The sequence below is a fragment of the Rissa tridactyla genome, chromosome 9, assembly GCF_028500815.1.
Source record: "Rissa tridactyla isolate bRisTri1 chromosome 9, bRisTri1.patW.cur.20221130, whole genome shotgun sequence".
Lineage (NCBI taxonomy): Eukaryota > Metazoa > Chordata > Aves > Charadriiformes > Laridae > Rissa > Rissa tridactyla.
This window is the reverse complement of record NC_071474.1, coordinates 39,839,909-39,862,654: the sequence shown is the minus strand read 5'-3', so window position 1 is coordinate 39,862,654 and position 22,746 is coordinate 39,839,909. Positions and strand designations below refer to the sequence as shown.

Sequence of the window (22,746 nt, the reverse complement as noted above, 5' to 3'; positions counted from 1 at the left end):
TGGTGCTTACGGATGGAGCTTTGGGACCCCAAGCAGCCCCGTGTTTCAAGAAAAGGGGGGAAGTGGGAAAGTTAGCATGCAAGAAAAAAATAAAAATAGGTATAGCTAAGGGTATCTATAGCTAGAGATATCTAGTGCTGTAGATATAGCTGTATCTTTAGCTAGCTCGCTTCCTCCCACCAGCCATGCATTTTCTGCGCTGCAGCACTGGGAGGATTCCGTTATCTCTGGGACCAGACGTGGGCGCATGGGCTCGATAGCAGCGGCGGGGGGGTCAAAAAACCCTGACTGTTTCAGCCTGACTGAAGCAGGTTGTGGCAGACTGAGTTTCCCGGAGAGCTCAGGAGCGAAACGAGAGGGCGGCAGATCTGCCCCGCACTCGGCTTTGGCTGCAGCCTTCGTGGCTGGCGAGGCCGCGAAGGCCACCCCCCACACAAGGGGCTGTTTCCCACCCGCCGGGTTTTTCCTGAGGAAGGGGACGGGGTTTTGATGTGCCGCATCGCCCGGAATGGCGGCAGGAGGACGGGCTGCCAGAGCAGGGTGGGAGCTTTCGTGGGGCCGGTGCGAGGCACGGGGCTGTTTTGCCCACCTGGGGCAGGGGTGGGCACGCGAACAAAAGCTGTGCGAGCCCCCAGCTTTTCACGGGGCACCCCCTCCCTTGGCAAAAGCATCGGCATGGGTTGGCTTTGACTGGGGCGTTTGGGCACACACCTCCCTGGGGTGCCAGCGGTGATGGAGCGTGGGTGGCAGAGCAGCCTCCTGGCCACCAGCAGCGTTTGGGGGAGCACAGTGGGCCATAGCATGGCGCCGTGGAGTTGCCCAGCAGCCCGTAGCCCTGGGGCTACGATAGCAGGGCGAGTGCCTTGGGAGTGCATTCCCAGTTGGACCCAGCCCAGCCGGCACACGCAGCCCCCGGGCACCACCTGGACTGCCCCCCCCCCAAATTTCAAAGCCCTATAAATAAGCGTGGCTACAGCAGAGCCGTGGGCCGGGGTCACCTCACTGCTGGCGGTGGGACGTGGAGCCCCTGCCTTTGGGTGCAGTCTGGAGCTGAACTAATAACAGCCCCCACCCTTGGCTCTTGGAGTCTGGGGAGAGCTGGGGGGGGGGGGGCGGGGGGCGGGCAGTGTTTCTGGCTTTGTGCTGCTGCTTCACATGAGGGGACACAGCAAGGGCCAGCACCCAGCCTTTGAGGTGGGAAATATTTTTTTATTATTATTATTTTTAAAAGCATTATTACTTTTTGGGTCTCCCTATCCCCAAGACAGCAGGGTTTCTCATGACGTTGGGGCGGGAGGGGTTGCTGTATTTTGGAGGGTTGTTTGTGTTTGTTTGTTTGTTGTTTTTTTTCCCCCCCCTTATCTTGGCACATAGTGTTAGTGGGGAGGCAAATAAACACATTTACGTTAGGACGCCACTATTGTGCACAATTTGTGGCCTGATGTGGCTGGTGGGGGGGGGAAAAGGCCGTGCATTTCCCTCCCTCGCCCATTAAACCTGCATCCCCCCCCCCCCCCCGCCCCAACCATGGCTGTTCTGCAGTGTCCCGTCACCGTACGTGACCCCAGGCACGGCAGGTGTCCATCAAATGGACCTCGGAGGTGGTGGTGGTTGGGGACAGGGGCGTTGGGGGTGTTCTTTTGAACAGGGCTTGGTAGGGAAGTAGCCAAGGCAGAGTAGCTTTCTGGGGTTGCTGTGGCTTTGGAAACAAGTCCAACAACAGAGGGCTGGGAACGGGTTGGGGGGGGGCGGTGGGTGTGCCGGACGGGGCTGTGCCAGGGACACAGCCCTTCTGATGGCAGCCCTGGGCCGCAGGGACGGGGAGGGCTGGCGGGGGGCACTGCCACCCCTCTCGCAGCCTCCCGGCAAGGAGCACAGGTTTGCGGGGATGTTTACATGTTAGATTGGCCTTGCTAAAACAAGAGACCTAAAATGCACTTTATCATGTGTGTCCCGTGTCCCTCCTCCCCCGCCCCCCTCCCCATTTATTCCCACTGCCCCCCCCCCCAGCCACTCGCTGAGCTGCTGGCGGGTGGTGGGTGTCTGCGCCATGCCCGGTGCTTCCGCAGGGGTAGAGCCGTGTTTTCCAGACATGCTCCAAAGGACAAAAATCCCCCAGTCCCTTTCTGGGACTTGCTTGGTCCCTGCTCCGTCTGCCTCCAGGCTGGGGGGAAGGCTGAGTCAAGGCCATGGGGTTTTTGCCTTATATTGTCACTCACTCATTCTCAAAAAAAATATACGAATAAATAAATCTCTTTATTCAGGTTGATTTGTATTTGTTTACCTCGGTGTTAACTAAGACCTGTGTTGGTTTTTTTTTTTGGGACCCATTTGGAATTGAGGGTTGCTGGTGGGTTTGGTTCACATCCCCCCCGCCAAGGTGCTTCGGAGAAAACACACGCGTTGGTGACAAGCAGAGGGCAGGACCGTGACCGATGCCACCTGCCTCGGGGCTGGGCTCCAGTGTCGGCGTTGACCTATTAGTCATTAATGTTCTGGGGCTTTCTAGTGCACAAGCACCTATATACAATCGCGCTCTCTCTATATATATAGATATACCGATATATGTATTTTTAATATACATACGTATGTATGTGTATATCTATATATAAAAATATATGTATAGGCCACACAATTCCAGACCTCTGAAAACACAGGCAGCTTTAATTAATAAAGTCTTGCACTTTTAGCATATTTGTACATATAAGCTAAAGCCTGGTGGGTATAATCAGGCTGGTTTGACTAACACAGTGAAAAGTGACTGTATATTTTGTATATACGCCATGTAAAAAAAAAAAAAATAGGAGAAAAAAAATCTTAGAATTGAGTATAAATCTTGGTTTATTTTATATGATGTTGAATATAGATACATTTATAAATGTTACTATTCTTAAAAGTATTTTGTAATGGGGAAAAGGAAGTGTCTTATGAAGATGAACAGTAAAGATTTTATTCTTGTCTTGAATCCATGTCCCTGCACAGCCCCACTGAATGGGAGCCCGTGCATTTTGACAAGCTTTAAACAGATTGTATATAGTATTTTAAAGAAAAAAAAAAAAAAGACGACAACAAAATAAAATACTACTTGTAAGATGTCTTACACAATATGCGCTGTTGTTATTCCCTGGGTGGTATGGGTCTGTTGGGGATCAGAATCTGCTCCTTGTTCTCCAGGAGGCATGAGAGCAACAGCCATCACGTATTTATGTGTATAAACATTGGAGGGATGGGGCTTGGGACAGAGATTTCCATGGGATTTCCATGGCCAGTGCCAGAAGCAATAGGGGCAATGCGTAACTCAGCAAGAACAAGGCATCAGAGTCGGTGTAGCCATGTCTGCACACTGTGAATGGTTTAATTTGGATGCCAAAATCAAGTAACAGTCCTCTTCCTGGGCTAACTCGCTTTCCATCGCAAGCCCAGGCTGTATGCAAGGCTAAACTGGTCCCAGGCTTCAAAAATCTGTGTCTCCTCTTTGTTCTCCCTCCGCTTCTGGGGCGGCTGGCATCCTAGCATGGGTTTGGGCTTGGACCTTGCTTTGGAAAGCACTGACTAAATGTGGCTTTAACATGACCAGTGCTCTTGAAGGAACTTCTGAAGCAGTCCATCATGAGAAATAATAGTGCCCCAAACAAAGATACTATTTTTTTTCTTGAAACAGATTTTTTATTTAATATCCCATTTGTCTTACAGTACCTCTGCATACAACACATTGTATAAAAAGCCAACCTGCCAACACAAACATGTGTTGCCTTCTTGGTAAAGTGACAAAGCTATAGCAAAAAGGACGCAATAGCCTATTTTTCTGGAAACAAATCTGAATATTTCTTTTTGTTGGACTATTTGGATAGTCCAGATAACACCTGCAATCGCAATCAAGACCTTCGTACGGCACAACTGGATGAGAAACTTCTAATAAAATCAACACACAGCTATTTCTTAGTCACTGTGGCAGCAAACTGTTTAAAAATACATTATTATCTAGCCGTTAGCGTGATGAACAAGTGGCTTGTTCTAGGATGGACGGAAAGGCAGAATGCTTTCTCTGACTCACTTGGCACCGTTTCCATGTCCCGGGAAATGCTACCAGTTGAATTACAAGCAGTTCTCCCCCAAGATGGAAAGGGCTCGTATTTTTCTCCCTATTAGTGGAGCTATTCCCTCACCTCGCGTGTTCAAGCCCTGCACGGGGTCAGGCGGCCAGGTCCTCGCGGTGGCCAGGGCTGCCACCTGGAAGGGCGACAGGGTCCCTGAGCCGCACGCTCTGCAGTGCAACATCCAGGGAACATGGCAGCGCTGCCGGCCACCCCCCGGGCTAACGACTGTGGGGATCTTATGGGGCTAATAACAATAGCAACGGCCCAGCCACTAGAAAGGACCGTGCAGCGCCCACTAACCGCCACCGCGATGGGTGAGGGGAAGTCGCCGCGGCAGAGCTGCCAAGTCACACTAGTGCCACTGCAGCAGGTAGTGCAATTTTAAAACTGTACAAACAGCATCACTAGTGTTAGGAATCCACATCCTACCTACGCCTGTCTATTTTGTTCTGACCGATGCACATTCATTTATTTCCTATGACTGAATCAAAAAATAAAGACAGATAACTTCATGAAAACTGTTGCAGAAAAAAAAACACACAAAACCCATCACAGATACGAGACCTGACACATCAGTACTCACTCACTCGCGCTGCTTCCTCTTTGTGCATGAACTGTTCCAAGTTCAAAAACGCTTCTGAAAACTTCCATGTTACAATTCGAATGGAAAGTCCCCCCACCTCCTTGGGAAGTAGCTGAGTAATTCTGGGTCAGACACCCTGCAACCGCCAGCATCTTTGCTGACACTTCTGCTTAATTCCCAGCTCATGTGGCAGCTGGTGTCCTGCGACAGCGTGTGTGCACGCCCGCAGGGGCCTGATGCAACAGGGTGCGAAGCTGGGGTCATCTTTGCATCACCAAGAGCTTCAGATGGCCAAAAAGCTGTATCACATGGGGATCTCTGCCCCAACTACACTGGGCTTTAAAGTCAAGGGTTTTTGAAGTCCCTTTGGAGCTGAAGAGCTTCCATTGGTCTTGCTCCCCCAGTCCCAACTACACCTGTGTGTATTTGTTAGCCAGCCTGTTCCGCAATGGGAAAGGGAAGGAGCTAGACACTAACTCCAGAGTTACTCTGTCACAAGCAAAGCACACGTGTCCCTCAGTTTTATGGCACACTGTGGAAGCACCCCAGCAAGCACACCTCTGGGTCACGCGCCTTGGAAATCGCTGGTATTTCCTACATCTAGCTCTCCCCGAAGGACCAGCCCAGGATCCACAGGCTCCCAAAGGGAGACCCTGGCAGCGAGGCAGCTGCCCGAGAGCTGCCAGGCTGCTGGAAGTCACCTCGTGCCACCCTCTGGCCTGCTGGGGCTGGAAGCCTGGCTGCTCCGACTGGTCTCGCCGGATCAAACTGCAGGTGTGTTACAGCAACGACTAAAAGACACAACCCTTTTTGGGAAAAAATATAAACAACAGAAAATCCATGCAGTTAATAAAAGTCAGTATTCCCTTACATATCATAACTTTTCATGTTAAATCTATTTTTTTAATATATCTATATATGCTGGTAATCCCTTTATACATGGATAGGATAGCTGACGAGCTACTACGTAATTGGTAATGGCTCCACAGTCTCTCGGATTGACACTAACAGAAAATGGTATTTTTAAAAGGTGCTCAGTTTTGCGTAACCAAAGCAAGTAATGTCACAAGGCTACTGTATTTTGCAGGTTCCTTCAGTACAGTCTTCTGTACTTCATCTTAACATCTTGTCTCTCAACCAAAACAAATGTCATTGAGTTTTAAGACTTTCCTATCTTAGCACAGAGTTCAGAGCTTTGACTACTTCTGGAAATTAACAATATCCGTCATAAACCTACAAAAGCTTTTTGGATGGGCATCTATTTTCATGGGGCTCCATTAAATTCAGCACAGCTGTTTGCAGAAGAATTACTCACAAAGTAAATCTTATCTGAGTACGCCCTGGACCAGAACAACAACATCATCTGCTTTGTATTTCTAAAACATTAGGAAAACAGTAAGTAAATATATTTTAAAAGTGACACAGTGTTGCCCTACTTTGCCTTAGAAACATAGCTATAGGAATGGATATATTAGGTTTTATAGGTTATAAATACAAATCAGTATTATATTGCATCAAGTGTAACTACTTCGTGAAGGTTTCTGAAAAAAGCTTCCTCATTTCTCACATACAGGATATAGTTGTTGGAGTTACTGTTCATTCAATAAAACTTTATTTTACATGAATACCTGAGAGTATGGGGGAGACCAAAAGAACTAATTCATAAATTCATTGCTCCTGGTCAAAACTGTATTCTTTAGAAGCAGCATGGGAACTTTAACACCAATTGCAGTGATGGGATTTCACCCAGTACTTAAAACACAAGTCAGAATTTCATTTTACTCTTCGTTCATATTGGTATTGCAAGAAAAGCCTCTGTGAATACTGTCCCCATTCTGCTTCTTTACAAAAAAAAAACATGCTCAGTATAAAAATAACGCTGCTCTGCAGAGGAAGATTGTCACACAGGCTTTAGAAACAGCCATTTTTAACTAGCTTAGCAGAAAGTCCCAGTTTACTTTTTCACTGTTGTTAAAATACAAGCTCTTCCCTCCTTTCTCACAACCCATTCTAGCACCAGCTAGCGAAGGTTCAAAGTCAACATTTATCAGCGTTAACGCTGGCACAGCTTGCCTCCACAGCATCTTTACTACATATTTTTTTTATATATTAAATATTTCAAGTCAGATTCCAGAGGATTTTCTTGTTGCCATGAATCCTGGCAGGCAGAAAATATTACAGCAGCACTAATCTAGAGAGCTATAGAAAAGAAAAAATAATTCCTATATTGAGGTATGGACTCAGGGTAGGCAAAGGAGCAATTGCAATCTATCCCTAGCAGTTCAGTAGTCAGCATCCAGGTAACTATGGAGCAGCTAAAGATGGTCTGTACTTGCGCTTTCCAAACACAAGCAAAACTATACATTTCATTGACATGGTCCTAAAAAGACAACAATGGCTCCTCTTGCAAGACGAATGACAACCACCATGTGGTCGGACAGATTTAGCCCCTGCTTTTTCCCTTGATTTCAACAGTCTATTCTAGCTTTTGCTTGACATGCTGCTAGCGTGCAGCCTGGATGACCAAACAAGCTTCCATCCTTTTCACCTCTCTTGTAGGAGGATTGGTGTGAAAATGGGAAAGGGAACTCACACGCAGGCTGAGCAAGAAAAGCAGGAAACCAGCTGTTCACTGCAAAAACAGAGACGTGGGCTGGGAGAATGCAGTCTGCAAACTGCTGGCAAGGGGCTGGAATCTGTAAGAGTCCAGGACCATCGGTAACACCAAGGCAGAGGAATTGAGAGCAGGGCAACTTTTGTCTCTAACCTCATGCTCTTGTGCCTACCATTGCCTCTATTCCTAGTCTTCACCCAGCTTTGATCCCAATCCACATGCAAATTTGGAAATAACTAATTAAACTAACCTGGAAGACAACCTCTAAGTTGTCACTAGTCCTTTTAAGTGAAAACAGCTGGAAGTCATTCCTTTTATCACAGTAATAGAAATGAACCTGTCACCCACACTGTAAAAGCTGTCATTCAGATAGGTTTGCAATAGCTCACATCCAATATTTCCAAGCAATGTTGCATATTTTAATAACACAGTAAAGACAGTTTATTATTCAGTACTTTTTGGGGGAGTGAAAGTTATGAACAATGCATGAAAGTGATTGTGCTTCAAACTATTTTTATTTACATTACATACTAGTAATCTGATATTTAAAGCTAACTCTTCAAACTCCATTCTCTATGTAAACACCAGACTCTATTTCCATAGTGACAACCTTCATTTGTAAGTGCTTGATGCTGTGGTTAATTCAGAGTCAAAGGTAAAGAAAATTACACGCTGATTCTCGCTTTAAGTTGTAAATTTTTAGCACTCTCTATTTTAACTTTTATGTCGTGAGGTTTCTCAAAAAATCTCACAAAGGCTGGTTCATTTAATAAGGATGCCAGAATCTGTTCAAAGGCAAAAGACCACTCATGGTTCCCTCTCAGACTCTGTGCTCTACTGCCTTCAGCCTGCTCAGAGCTGCTTTCCTCCTGCCCTTTTCTGGGGCTTTCCGCAGGCACCTCCACAATGGCAACTGGACTTTTGACTGGTGACGTGGGACTCTGCAGTCTTCGCCCAACTTCTTCCATTTTCAGGAGGAGGCTGGTAACCACCGCTATAGCCCGATACAACAGCTCCTCCTCAGGATCCCCATGGAACAGATTGTACAGAGTTTTTGAGAACTGGATGAACTGAGACTACAGAGAGATACAGAGGAGATTATTCAGAGAAAACACAACTGTCCCGTTTCACTACACTTTGTGATCTCAACCCAGTGCTTGCTGCTGCTAGGCACAAAACTGCTCTAATGATAATATGGGCGCCAACCAGCCCTGATAAACCTAGGTGTGTCTGAAAGTCCCTCTTTTCATAAGCTTACAGTTACAGCAGTTTAAAAAACTCATAATCGAATGATTAATGTGAAGGTCTGAAAGTTAAGGGATCCTACAAATCCTTTAGAAAGCTACTAATAGGACTTAAAGGATGAACAGCAGTCAAAACCAGACTTAAATAAGACTCAGACAGTTCACCTGATTCATTCTTGGCAAATCCTTAATGTTTTCTTCTTTTTTAAGAAGTTCATCTTGCCATTGCTTCAGATATGCCTGAATATCAACCTTCCCCTTCCCTACTTGAAAAAAAAGGGGAAAAAAAAAAAGACAGACGTGAACAAACAAGAACTAAGAGCTTCCCGTGAGGGATGATGAGCAAAAGAACTGGCATCCCCAATGTCATTCCTTCTCAACAGAGTGGTGGGGCCAAGGACTAAACAGGATCTCGCCCCCCAGGACTAGACTTACAGAAGTGGATATAAAGTTAGCACTATGCTAGAGATCACGTTACTCAGTATATTTTTTCACCACTTTCCCAGCTCTACTCCCCCAAAATACACGCAGTTACCAAATGGGTCTCCAGGATTCTTTACCTTTTTCTGGGCTGCTCTTCAAGGAATCACTTTCAAGACTATCCCCAACAGATGAAACTACAGTTTAGGGGGAGAAAAAGAAGAAAGAGTTATTTAATTGAGAAAGGAGGACCAATGGTCCATTTGCTTTTATCAAACATTCCTTCCTTAAGGAGCACAACCCTCACTGACCCCTACGTTCTCAACACAGATTTGGCCAAATATAACCACATGGTAAGTTTTGTATACTTTCTATAAAAATAGAAGCCATCGTGAGGCTGGAGATCACAAAAGAAACTGCAATCTGTTATATCAAGCAAATAATCTCCATAATGTTCATGGCCCACGTCTTGAACAGTGGTGAGAACAGTACTCAGGTATTACAGATAAGGCACTTTTGGATAGTTTTTAAAAACCAAAAAGGCTCAGTCTTCCAAAGAAGTAAAACCGCACAACTTTCCAAACAGAATATTTTATCAACTCCATAAACTTAGACCCCACAGAACTTTTTTCAGCTTACTCGGTTTAAAATGGAAGCAAAGGATTTTGAAATACTTGCTTGTGTACCTCAAAATAATTATGGATTAGGATATTTTATTTCTGGAGGTAGGAAATGTCATCCCTTTATGCCTTAAATGCAAAAGTGAAATGGCCATCACTTCAACAACCCCTGCAACAGGTTGCCTAGTACGCTGCAAAATGTTGACAAATAAGCTCCCCCGTTTCCATGTGAACAGCCTTGGCCTTTGAATTCAATCATCAGACTAGCTATCCGCAAATTCTACACTTCTTTATGAAAAAGTAACTATCTACAGAAGATCTTTGCAGAGGATTCTTGTTAACAGTGATACGACTTACTGGATTTACTAGTTTTCAGAAGCGAGCTCCCCATTTTTCAACACAAGATAATCAATCAATAAATTCTGTCTGATAGTCTGCAGGCAAAGCCGCACACTCTGGAGCTTACCACTGAGTTGGCTGAAGTGGATCAGTTCTTCTTTTGAAAGATCACCACCTTTGGAAGGGCTTAGAGATTCTACTTCAGTAAAAGCTGCAATAAATAAGCAAATAAAGTGGTTTAGGGGCTCCCAAAGCAGTGATAAAAAGCAAAAACTTTGTACAGATAAACGGTCCCTATGAACAGAAATGGTGTTGGAGCACATTAAGTCCTTCCCAAGGAATACATCACTCTGGAAGAAACACGTATCTGTATTACAGCTACCAGACTGTACTGTATCCAGGATTGGTGACAACAAGAAGAAAAGTAAAGCTAAGAAAAATAAACCATGCAAAGATGATACAGGAACAGCCCTCCCCAAATGCCACTGCCTCTCACTTACCTGGAGGGATGTGCAACTTAAAAAGAAGCTTGAGTTTGTCAGTGAAACTTCCATTATACATGGTATCTGTCAGAGGAAAGAGGCAAGACAGTCTGTTTAACCAGGCCAAACTTTAAAACACCCTCTTAACCTAAACAAATACAACCCAGGGAGGCTGGAACTGGAGATGTGTTCTACCTTACATGGAGTGTAATTAGAGATGAAGCTTAAGGAAGGCAGTAGCACCTGCAGCTGAGCCTGGGGTTTGCCTACACCGAGGAAAGAACACTGTCTATGACTTAACTAGAATCACACCACAGCACCAAAGAAATATAGCACTAATGTCTTCTCAGCGTTTTCCCTTGAATTTTTGTTTCCTGAACAATGCCATTTTGAAAACAAGAGGAAATGAACAGAATAGCAAGTCAAGAAAACTTTCAGTTCCCCACAGATATAAGGCATTGGTCATCTTGCACGATCTGTGCATGAGATGGCTTAGTATGAGGAAGCATTTATCATCAACCAAACAGGTTGGGCAATGAGATCATACCATTTCCTAATTTTCTGGTATTTTGATGGTAAATCAAATTTAAATTTAAGCTCAAATACGGAATTAACATCTCAGAAGAGTTACTAGTTTGTAAAGCCTTGTGTTAGCTATTTCATGGAGAAATACACACAAGAAAATGAGAACACAGTTCCGTAACCTGAAGCCTTTATCATTCACCTAAATAGTGTAGCTCCCACTCTCAAGCTTATAAATATACTTTGAGGACTTGGCTTGCGATTTAAACAGTCTTTGCATTTAATGTCACATGATAAAAATCAGACTATTTAACCCTAAGTTAAGAGGCTAGTCTCCTTAGGTTCTTTATATAGTGTATGGAAGGTGAGACACTCCAGGACCGCTCCCAAGATGGAGTTCCCTTGTGAATGTGCTACACACACGTGTTGTTCTCATACCAAGAATACAGGCAAATTGTTTGAAGTTTATAAGGCAATCGGAGCTCTCATCCATCAGTCTGAATGTCCACAATGCAAGTGAGTCTCTGTTGGCACAGTGTGACCAGGGGCTCAAGAGATGACAGAGAACCCTGAATTGCTGGCAATCAATCCGATACTGTTCAAGATACGGCAGACTGGCATCATGATGTTGCAGGACAGGACTATTTACATTCCAATAACAGGAAAGAAAGTGCTCCTTCTGCAAAGGAAAGATAAAATATTAGATTTTCTGAAACAACAACTCTCTCTGGGTGAAAGATGTGGGAAGTTAACTATGTAATTTGATTTAAAGCCGACATGTAAAACATATGTTGAATCTAGCTTCTACCTCAATTTGTTAAAACTGTTTCACACCCACAACACAGTCCACCACTAAGATGGATGTTTGGTAAGTGAGGAAAATGGCACATTACCTTGAATAATTCATAAAGCTCTTCAAGATCACTAGGATTGAATTTTACATCCTGGGACACAACACGTAGCTGAAACAAAATTAAGAGAAAATTAATTAATGATTCTTCCCTCCTTGGAATAAACCCATAGAATAAAGAACTGGGAAACTTAACCTTACATTAAAAGACACTGTTTGAATATTCCAGGTTTTGGCATATTACAATTAGGAGTAAGAACAGAATTTCTTTTTAAAAGCAATCAGAAGATTATAGACTAAAAGAAATAATTTCTCCCCAAAAAATGGGAGCTTAAAGCTAGTCACACTACTTGCATACATGGAGCCTACACTATGAAACCCAGGAGACAAAACTTAATTATTTATAATGATATAACCTATAGCTTCTTTTATAATGGGCAAACACATGTTCAGCTCTCAACAGCGAAGCTGAATCCTCATTTTTATGGTTCACAGCTTTTTAAAACAAAGTTAGCCACAAGACCAGGTTCCATCTTCACAGTATTTATGTTTGGTAAAATGAAATACAACAGTTATCATCTTAGCACAACCAACAGCATTTAGCCTCAGTTACTACAAGCCACATTTACTACAGAAAGCAGCACTACTTTTATTATCATCAGTTATAGGAAATGAGCCACTGAAGAAAACAAAGTTGCAAGAAACACCTTGCAACCCCCACCTTCATTCAGGAGTCTGAACTTAGAGGATGATATTGGCAGCTGAAGAGCCACCACGCCATGCACGCATGACAGACATCCATACACACCACAGACAAAAAGCAACCCTTGTTGAATGCAGTACAGCAATCTCTTCTGTGACATTTGGGATTGCTTCCCCGAGTAAAAATGCAGGTGATTAATTGTTTTACTGTAGCACTGTGGACATTTTACAGTGCCTATGCTTCCAAGAGAAATGCATTAACAATTTAACAACAGCAGACAGACATACAGGTCAGCCTGTTCCACGCAATGCAAAGTCTCACAGATTGTCAGCCTTTAGAAGTTGTCTGCAATGATGTTACTTGTAACAAGACCAGAAGGTCATGCTGTGATTCACAGACTGAAACCCAAACGTCAGTTAACAGAAACCCTGCAGACAAGCCAGATTTCAGCATATAAAATCATGTATTTGGCCCTGGAAAATGTAGCTCTTCTCAGAATTTTCCAAAAAGGAACAAGATTTCCTTTTTTTAGCTCTTCCAAGTCACTCACCACATTCTGCTTGGTCGTAGCTTCTAACGTCTGGATCACATAAAGTCTGTTCCTGCAGCGCATGCTCTCAACATCCTCGTATCGAATATCGCCGTATCTCTAAGAAGAAAAGTGTCGTTCCATGAAATCAACTATTGCTAGACACATCTAAGCAGGCATTTTTGTCTTTCTTGCATCTAAGTACAATACAGGTACGGACACAAAGGAAGATCCCAGAAACTCTGAGCAAAAAGTCATTTATTGGAGCACTAACATTCTCCTAAACAGTGTAACTTTTAAAAGGGAAGATGTTTCAAAGAGTGATGGAGAAAGACGAAACTGGAAAGGTCACTGTGTGGGAAGACAAAGGAAGGGATTTTACCGTGTATCAGCTCTATATCCAACTCTGCTATCACATGGTGACTACTGCAGGGAAACAAAGTCTAAGATGTGTATGTTATCAGGGTGTGAAGTTCACTCTAGTGAACTTCAGAAATTAGCTGACGTAATTTCTGAACCAGTCCTAGCTACCCCTGGAATTTCTGAAGGACAGGGAAGGTGTCTGAGCATTGGAGTAGGATAAATACATTTACCTTTAAAGAAAAGTGGGATAGTAGGCAAAAACTCGAAACAAATTCCCAGAGAAATCATGGAAAAAATTATTAAACAATTAAAATCTAAATAGAAACAGCCACATAAATCAAAACAGGCCAACAGTCTTTATCAAGATCATGTCAAATCAATTTAATTTCCTCCTAATGAGGAAATTCAGTCTAGTGTGTAGCACTGAAACAGTGGACAGGATACGTCTTTACTTCTGTAAGGTTTTTGACACTCTTCAGCAGCAAATGCAACAAGGAAGACATGGCCTAACCATGATCACCACGCACCATGTGCGCAACTGGTTCCAATAACAAACTTTGAGAACAAATGAGTGATAAATGAACAAACTAGGCAGTATTTTCAGAAGTTTTTCTGCAATCTTGCTCCCCTTTTCAACAGTGCACTTTGAACAAGATATGAAAAACTGCAACACAGCCATAAAGAGTCTGAGCACATAAACTTTGAGGAAAGGTTAGAAACACTGGTTGTGTTGAATCTAGAAAAGATTAGAGTTAAAAGGGTAAGTGATGAACAACAACAACAACCACCTAATAGCAAAAAGGAATTGCAGAGAAAACTGCAGTCGACTATCCTCAACAGCGCACCCAATAGAGCATCCAAGAGGAACTATACTGGATATTAGGATGTTTTCTGACAAGGGTAGAGACACCCTGCAACGGGCTAAAGTTTTTGCAGATTCTCTTTTGTTGAAGTGTTTTAACAACATTAGATATTTTTTCAAGGATGATCTGAGTGTGTTCTGGACAGGGAGCTGAACTGAATGACCTGTGGAGTTCTCTTCCAGAACTGTACGTCTATGTTCCTGTGAAGACCATTACCAGCGTTCTTCTGACTTGGAACAAAGAGGAAGCAGAAAGAAATTGCATCTCTGAGCAACTCATTCACTGGTGTGGCCTCTGGGCACTGATATTGTGCAATGGCCTCAGTAAGAATATAAACAAGATGTATAATCTAACTCTGAATTAGTGTGATGTGACAAAATGTTATACGTTCTTCTATTTACTAGTTCATGACTTCTTCATACCTGATTACACTGACGAAGAATGAGTCTTGCATTTGTGCCTGACCCATAAAGGCATGAAACTGATCATAATTTTAAAAATTCAACTCTGTATCTTTTCACTTAATCTCATTTACCTTGTGAACACCCACGCAAAGCAACAGTATCACAAAACAGCTCTGTTCATTTATTCATGATCTGTAACTAGACCTATCTGCAGAATGACAACTCCCCATTGCAGCAATCTTCCCATTTTGCAATTTATTTTACTTCCACAGTGATACGAAAATAAAACCCTTCACCAGATCAGAATTGTGTTGAAATTAACTGTCTGGTCAAAATGGGAAGCAGGAAATTGACTCTCACTTAGTATCAGCAGTACTCAAACAAGAGGTTGTGACGCTTACCAGCGTTGAAGAAATTCAGTTTCAACTGAAAAGAAAAATTTGCATCCAAAAAAGGGGCTTTAAGATAGAAATGGGGATACAGGCCTAGAAACAGGGCTGTCAATTTGGAAATGGGAGATTCAGGTTCAAGGATCTGCCCAAATCAATGTTCAAAGCCATACCAAATCAGAGGCTATTGCTCTGGTCCAGTCACCTGCCTGCAAAGGCAGGGCAAAAAGAAAGGGAGTTTCTTTTGCTTTGTCTTTCAGTAATGATTCCATCTCTATGAAAGCTTCAGCTTACACTTCAGAATGCAACATACAGTGTTTCTTTATTTACCATCTCTGTTCTTTATTCTGCTCCTTTTTGGAACTCTTCAGACTTTTTATATGATTAGACCAATGCTATAAAGACACTTCAAAAGTACTTGAATTTCTGATTCTTGTCTTTGTTCACCCCACTAAGGGCAATGCCCTCTTCTCAGTAAAAGCAAAAGAGATAGTTCCTAAATTATACAAATTATAGTTAGTTTATCTTTTCTGAGTCGAGGCCAGGACATTTTTCCAAAAGAGATGTATTGTGGATCTATCATTAGAAACCTATGACTGAGAATCAGATAAGCAAAAAAAAAAAAAAAAAAAGTATCATATAGATAAAAGAAACCAGCTAATAGAAAAAAACAAAACGTGAACAAATCTCTTCTCTCAACTTGCCTTTCACTTCAGGTGGGCTGAGCAGAAACCTATCTACAAATGGATTAATACCCTGACAAAAATCATGCCAAGGAAGGAAATGCCTCACAAAAATCTGAGGATAAAAGGAGAAGGAGAAGCCAGACTTATCTCCTCCCTAGTACAGAGCTGCAAAGCTAGATGCTGCAGAAATCAAAAGTGCAAATTGAAAGGAAGTGCTAAAAGATCATAACTGGTCTTCCTAACCAACACATCTCTAAACAGGCATTTAACCCGTACAAGAAACTACTCATGTAAACAGTTTCCTGCACGAGTTGTTATGTCAAATGTTACCACTATCTGCAATGCGCAGTAATCAGTTTCAAATTACTAAATGCAAGGGCTATTTCTGCTGTACTTTGACGTTTAGTTGAAATACTAATAAAATGAATGAGAGATGGCAATACATGACCTGTGATGAACCTAGGGAACCCCTGGACACTCAGGACAGCCTAGCAAGCACATTCCAGGCAGTTAAAAAAACAAAACAATACAAAAACAAACCTATCCCATAACCTCTAAAGTTTTCAATGAGGCTCAACAAAATACTGAACCCAATTTCTACCAATCTAGACAGATTTTCTACTCTAGTTTGTACAACGCAGCTGCACTATTTTTAAGGTAGCCCATGCAATGTAAACACTGCACGCAATGCGAAAACATACCCACAAGAACACATACTTCATTTGACTCTCGGATCAAATCAGTAATGTCCACTTTTGGATGGTCACTCGTCGTATCGCTGAGGTTGGAGCCCTGCTGCACAGCCGGAGGCAAAGGACTGTCTTTGTTAGTGACACTGTCAAAAAATCTGCACAAAGCAAACACAGGAGAAATCAGCAGGAACCAGTTTATCGCAACAAAACAATAACATCAGCATCTACTAAAGAAAAAGTGCGCAGAGAATGGGAAAGAGCAAAGAATATCAGCATGTGTAGCACAAATATGCTGTAATAGTAACAAAGATATGCAAACATGGGAACTGGCTACCCAGAGAAGACAGATCCATTATGGAGGCTGCTAATTCCTTTGCCAGCATCGAGGAACATATATCTACGGACTGATAGCTTCCTTTTTCTTGAGGAGAGGCAAACTACTGTAATAATTTTTTAAATATACCATCACGCAGCAGGCTGGATTAACTGTGCAACAGAAGTGTTACAGCCAGATAAAATGTTGAAAGCAAGAGCTCAAAAGGAGTTCATAACAATCATCAAAATCTTGGGTGTCAAGTGAAAACGCAACTTGTTTCATTCAAGTGAAAATTAAAATTTCACCACACTTCTAGATTTTAAATGTGCTCTTACTGTTAGGTTTCTTAAGTGTTAAATATTTAAATGAGTACAGCTAGGTTTTTCAATAAATACCAGGCTGCACGGTCTCATAATAAAAATTACATTTTCCTTATTAATACTCTAGCTCCTGCCCTATTCAAACATGCAACATTTAAAAGTCCCGAACTGTTTGGAACAGTCTTAGTGTCACCTCATTATTAAGGAAAGCCACCTTCTATAAGTGATATAAATTCCAGGCAAAAATCACATTGCTTTTACTTTAAAATACACAAAATGCCACCTAAACGTGAGGAGGAACTTCTTCACTTTGAGGGTGGCAGAGCACTGGAACAGGCTGCCCAGAGAGGTGGTGGAGTCTCCGTCTCTGGAGACACTCCAAACCCGCCTGGACGCGTTCCTGTGCCACCTGCTCTGGGTGACCCTGCTCTGGCAGGGGGGTTGGACTAGATGATCTCCAGAGGCCCCTTCCAACCCCTGCCATTCTGTGATTCTGTGATTTTAGAAGAACTTTAATGGAGCATGAGACTTTCAGAGGCTCCGGGTACACTTTCCAGCCACCCCTTCCAGAATTTCAGCCCAAGATGAACACTTAATTCCTTTGAAGCCTTTGGAAGTCTTGTCCAGATGTCTTCTCAGCTGCCCCAGAATGACTTGCACATTTGCAATTATACCAGCTGCTACGCAGCCTGTAAGAATAACAGTCGCACTGATACCTGTTAAGAACAGTGACTGCTTCTGCATCATCCTTACAAGTCAGCAACTTCTCCATGTTGTATTCCAGCACTGCGAGACCCAGCTGCAAGATTGCCTTTATTCCATCATAGAAGAAACAGTCCACCACATTGACTGCACTTTCAATAGGCAGCACACTGATAAAAAGGGTAAGGAACCAGGAGAGAGAGACCGAGGAGAAAAAAGTCATGTCCGTCATGTGGTCTGTCAACTGAGGCAGATGAACCCTGATGAGCTCTTCAAACACTGCCTGATCTACCAAGGCACCTGCAGGGAAAGGATAACAAAACCACCACCCAAATCTTAATAGCGAGAAGCATACTTTTCTCAGAGCACCGGCCAGAGAGAAAGCCCCTGTCCTAATGCAAGTTTGTTGTAAAAGCAAAGAGAGGCCTAGCTGCATGGCACCATTGACTTCCTTCCCTGTGCTGGAACCTGCGCACTCTGTGCATGGGGCCAGAGCCTTGCTCCGTGCTATAAAGCATGTTAGCACTTTTCTGAGTGCGTGGCTACTTCCAGTGATTCTCCTGACAGCCGATACACCCCCTCTGCAATTAGAGAGAAATTTCACATCCAATTTTCTTCTAGCTTATACACATGCAAGTACTGAGTTCATGAGATCAAAGATTAAGTCTGAACCAAAGTAACTCTTTTTCCTTTATTTAAGCTAGTATGAATTGCAGTTATAATTCCAAAAGAACAGTATAACAGACTACTTCCCAAGGAGTTATGCCTAGAGTGATGACAATATCTGAAAATCACGTCCACTCCTGCTTAAGGAGAAGTCTCAGGACGTTCTCAGTAACTTCCATTTTCTACTTCACAATACTGAAACCAAATGCAACCGCTTCTTTCCACTGTTCAGCCTTCAGCTCATTCCGTGCATTTGTTCTTAATGAATGATCATTTACAGATCCTTTACATTCAATTCTAGATAGATAAAAAGACAGATGGATGTTACCGATGATTCGACGATTGAAATAATCCGGTAGCATCCTTTCACACACAGCAACCAAAAGCCAGAATGCTTCCTCCTCTTTAGCGTACAGCAGAAGTACTGATGTCAAAATATTCATTGCCTGTAACATTTAAACAGGAAAGGAAGCATTTATGAGGAAAGATGGTAAAAACACAACTGTTGTAATTTCTTAAAATTTGTATTTCTGAAAGCACTTTACAGCGCATTTGTAGAGTGCTAGAGTGTAGATAACCTACAGACATATCCAGTATAAGACTTTTACCTCTATATTATTAAATACAGAGCATAGTATTTAAACTACATAAAAATATTTTAAGTGCTAAAAGTCTAGTAAGAATGCAAAGGAATATTTGAAGTGGACACGACAGCATTTATCAATAAATTCAAGACCAATGTAAAAACTCATGTTACATAGCGGGATGAAACAAGCAAAGTGAACCACTGAGCAAGAAACCATTACATATTTATTGATTTTATGAGGTGCCACTATACTGACATCATGAACTAATATTTAGACAACCAACACTAACAGTCTCAAAACTGCTGTACCTGACAATATCCAATTTGGGGATTCCTGTATGCATAAGCTGTAAGAACTCTCCTGAGTGCAGAAATTCCCGTGTCACTTTGAAAAGCAGGATGCTCAGGTAAGGAGCGACGTAAATCTCGTTCAATTTCATCAGTAGCTAAAGTGCATGTTCCTAAGGACTTTTCCACCAAGTCAGTGTAATAACCAGGGTTGGATGCCATATCATTGACAGCACCTGTCAATACATTGTATTGCACAGTATTAGAGGACAACAGTAAAGTATCCACGTGATTGTCTGCAATTTGTATAAAAATTTTTGGTGACTACTGAGGTATCTCATGAATCTCCTCCAGATGTTACTGCAGTAATGTATCAGAGTAATTCTACTGAAATTAAAGGAATTACTCTGAAATGAAAACAGAAAAGCAAAACAAAATAAGGCTTGGAGGAAATCTAAGTCACTTTCCATTACAAAGTTGATTTTTACTTACTTTTTTCTTTCACTGGGGGCAGGAGGAAGCTTCCTTTCACCTACAATTTTGCCCAAGTTTTCTGGCAAACATAATACATTTCCATTTGAAGAGCTGGGAACAGATTAGAAAAACTAGGCAAAGGACTGATATTTACCTAATTAATTCCATAAATTTAACGTCAACACCTTCCAAGACAGAGATACCAGTCTGGTAACAGAAGCATAAATGCTTATGTAAACGTTCAAAGAACACTAGCAAAGATAAATCCGTGTTCGTATGTCCTCAGAAGGAACTACCGTGCAGTAGGCTGAATGAAGAGTACAAAAGGCATTTGTTATACTAAACAGATCCTCTGGAACAGCAGGAAGCTCTGCCCAGGGGAACACAGTGAGTACAGCTGGCAGATAAGGTCCTGGGTGGTTCCTCAAAATCTGCAGCTCGTTTTCTGAATCTGACACAGACTTCTTGTATGACCCTGATCAAGTCAATGGCTGCTGCTTCTCTAAGTGTTTCAGTGAACAGGAATAGAAAGAGCACAGAGGTGTTGTAAAGCACTGTCTTAATTCCCTGGGCCTCCATTTCCTCAAGTGAAGTGCTCTGACACAGACGTGTTCTACAGAAAAAAGCCACAAAAGCACATTGAGAGCTTTGTCAAGAGATCCCACATGTGTAAGAGAGTCCACAGTTCCTGTACATCTCACTCTTAAACCAAGCAAGAGCGTATAGCAAAGAGCTGCCAATAACTGGGGCCAAATTCTTTGTCAGGAAAACATTTTTTTTGTGTGTCTGGTAACGCTATCCTCTCAGAAAGCTTAAATCAAAACAATTGAAACATAGTTCCATATTCATGCTTTTCTTTTTAGTAAGTAAAGAGGCATTGCTGAAACCGACTGTCCCCCGGAACAGCATGTATTCTTTTCCTTATTTTTCAATTGAGTTTGTTGTAAAAGAAACAGATGCAGGTTTAGTTTGAATCAATGCAATATAAATAACAGAGAAAATTATCCTGTTCATCATTTTGAAGTGTCTTTCTTCAGAAAGATTTGGACAAATTGCCAGAGGGAACAGCATTATTTGTCAGACTACATTCAGCCAGTAACTGGAACAACCATACAGGAGAGTCCACAAAATGAATCAATTATACTTGCTATGCAATACCTGAGAAGAGTAGCCAGAGCTCTCCTCTTAATGCCTCCGGGATCCCTCTTACAACTAGGTCTCGAGTCTTCTTTGTTCGAAACATACTGACACCATGTCCACGTTCGACAAAGAGAATGTTCCAGGACTGTTCTTTCATTTTTTCTTTCAACTATGAAAAGCAGAAGACAACAAGCATTAAGTAGACTGGACAACAGGCATTAAGTAGACTGGAAGATTTTCCTCATGTTTCAGAGAACAGAACCAAATTTTGCTCTCAGATATAGTCATACGAACTGGAAATGACAGCACTGGCACCCATATTGATATGTGAAATGAATGCTGATGCAAATCAGAGCAAAATCTAACCTATGCATAGTCTAAGTTTGGCGCACAATGCAAGCTCCTGCATGACCTACTAGTCTTTAAAGTATATAATTGCAAGAACGTCTATACCAGATCAGACAAAGGGTACATCTAAGCCAGTATCCATCTGACAGAAACCAACAGCAAATGCCACAGGACAGTAAGGACAAGCAAACATCTGTAAAATCCTCCTCCATCCTCCAGCAAATAGAAGCACGGGCACCTGCTCAGCAGAGGCAATCTCTCTGAACTTAACAACACACAGCAGATTTTTCCCTGCAAACTGCTGTCTGAACCTCGACAAACCTGCCGCCTTCTAACTTCACTTGAAGCCCCCTTGTTGCTGCATTAAGACAGCAAACAATCACTCCCTTTCACCTTTTTCAAGCCACTCCTAAGTTCAACTTTTTTCCTTAATTCCCACTTGGGAATGATTCCTACCCGTAAACAGCAATAACTGTATGCAAGCTGGATTTTCATTTTAAATGAAGTCATCACCATCTATTTGATATGTTTTATTGTTCACTATTCTGCTAAACTTTTTTTTTTAAATAAATCAATAGGTAGACAGCCCTATTTGTTAACCTCTAGATTGAACGATCTGCAACCACATCAGCAAAAACTACATTACTGTTAAAGGACCACAAAGTATAAGGGACTTAAAGGGAGTCAACGGCCAGTGATAAAGCAGTAAGACAGCTAACCAGTGCAAGGTGCAGCTGTGCAGACAATTTCTGCCATCGTAATCCTCCTGAGGTGTTCCAAAAACGCATTGCCAGCATAATAGATAAGCAAATTTAACATTTCATATAATTCATATGGCAAAAAAATAGAGGTACATTAAAACTCCCTCTGTAAGTTTCTTTTTCAGGTTTTTTTCCATGTAAATATATATATATATATGATTGTATGATACATACATACAAACAAATCTGCTTATTGTAACTTGGGCCAATTTTAAAATATCCTGTTTTCTGTTGCTGCTTTGTGATAAACAGCGTAACATTTTCTTGATAAAGCGTAAATCAACAAAAGAAGGAAAAAAGATGAAATTGAATGGAAACAGTAGAAAAGACAAACAGGAAAGACGGGGTGAAGAGAAGGTTCAGATTGCTTATGTGTGGTGGCAGGTTTCTCTGTGCTAATTTGAGAGCTCTAACAAATGAACTGTGAGAAAAAATATTTGGCCATGATGGCGCAATGAAACCAAGCAAGTGATTATTTGCAAAGTCAGCTCGCTGTCACAGACACCTGCTTAATTACTCTGATAAATTAACATATTTTGATTTCAACATGTCTATGAACCGCTCTTTGCTAACAGCAAAAAAAATGTACTAACTCTGTTACAGATGAAATAATATCCCTCAGTAACTCAACAGGCAAAACAGGTTGCTTCCTTTTTTTTTTTATTCATCATGCTTTGTTGCATTATACTAGTTGACAGATTTGGAACAGAACAGCTACAAATGGTGGAAAGCACACAGAGGGATG

The 22,746-nt window shown here is 42.2% G+C and overlaps 1 protein-coding gene across 4 annotated transcripts in view; it reads right to left on the bottom strand.

Moving 5' to 3' along the window:
* Window positions 1–7,691: 7,691 nt before the first annotated feature.
* Window positions 7,692–22,746, bottom strand: part of TBC1D8B (TBC1 domain family member 8B) — a 35,163-nt gene continuing 20,108 nt past the window's right edge. The window contains exons 9-21 of one of the 4 annotated variants that reach the window (XM_054213931.1): window positions 20,911–21,061; window positions 19,300–19,514; window positions 18,733–18,850; window positions 17,753–18,038; window positions 16,426–16,555; window positions 13,025–13,123; window positions 11,815–11,883; window positions 11,360–11,600; window positions 10,418–10,483; window positions 10,045–10,128; window positions 9,099–9,155; window positions 8,704–8,804; window positions 7,692–8,370 (exon numbers count right to left, since the gene is read on the bottom strand). In XM_054213931.1, coding sequence (XP_054069906.1) covers window positions 7,960–8,370; window positions 8,704–8,804; window positions 9,099–9,155; window positions 10,045–10,128; window positions 10,418–10,483; window positions 11,360–11,600; window positions 11,815–11,883; window positions 13,025–13,123; window positions 16,426–16,555; window positions 17,753–18,038; window positions 18,733–18,850; window positions 19,300–19,514; window positions 20,911–21,061 — 2,028 coding nt within the window. In that variant the 3' untranslated portion in view covers window positions 7,692–7,959. Of the gene's footprint in view, window positions 8,371–8,703; window positions 8,805–9,098; window positions 9,156–10,044; window positions 10,129–10,417; window positions 10,484–11,359; window positions 11,601–11,814; window positions 11,884–13,024; window positions 13,124–16,409; window positions 16,556–17,752; window positions 18,039–18,732; window positions 18,851–19,299; window positions 19,515–20,910; window positions 21,062–22,746 lie in introns of those variants that run through there. The other 3 variants (XM_054213932.1, XR_008468372.1, XR_008468373.1) reach the window with 3 other exon arrangements.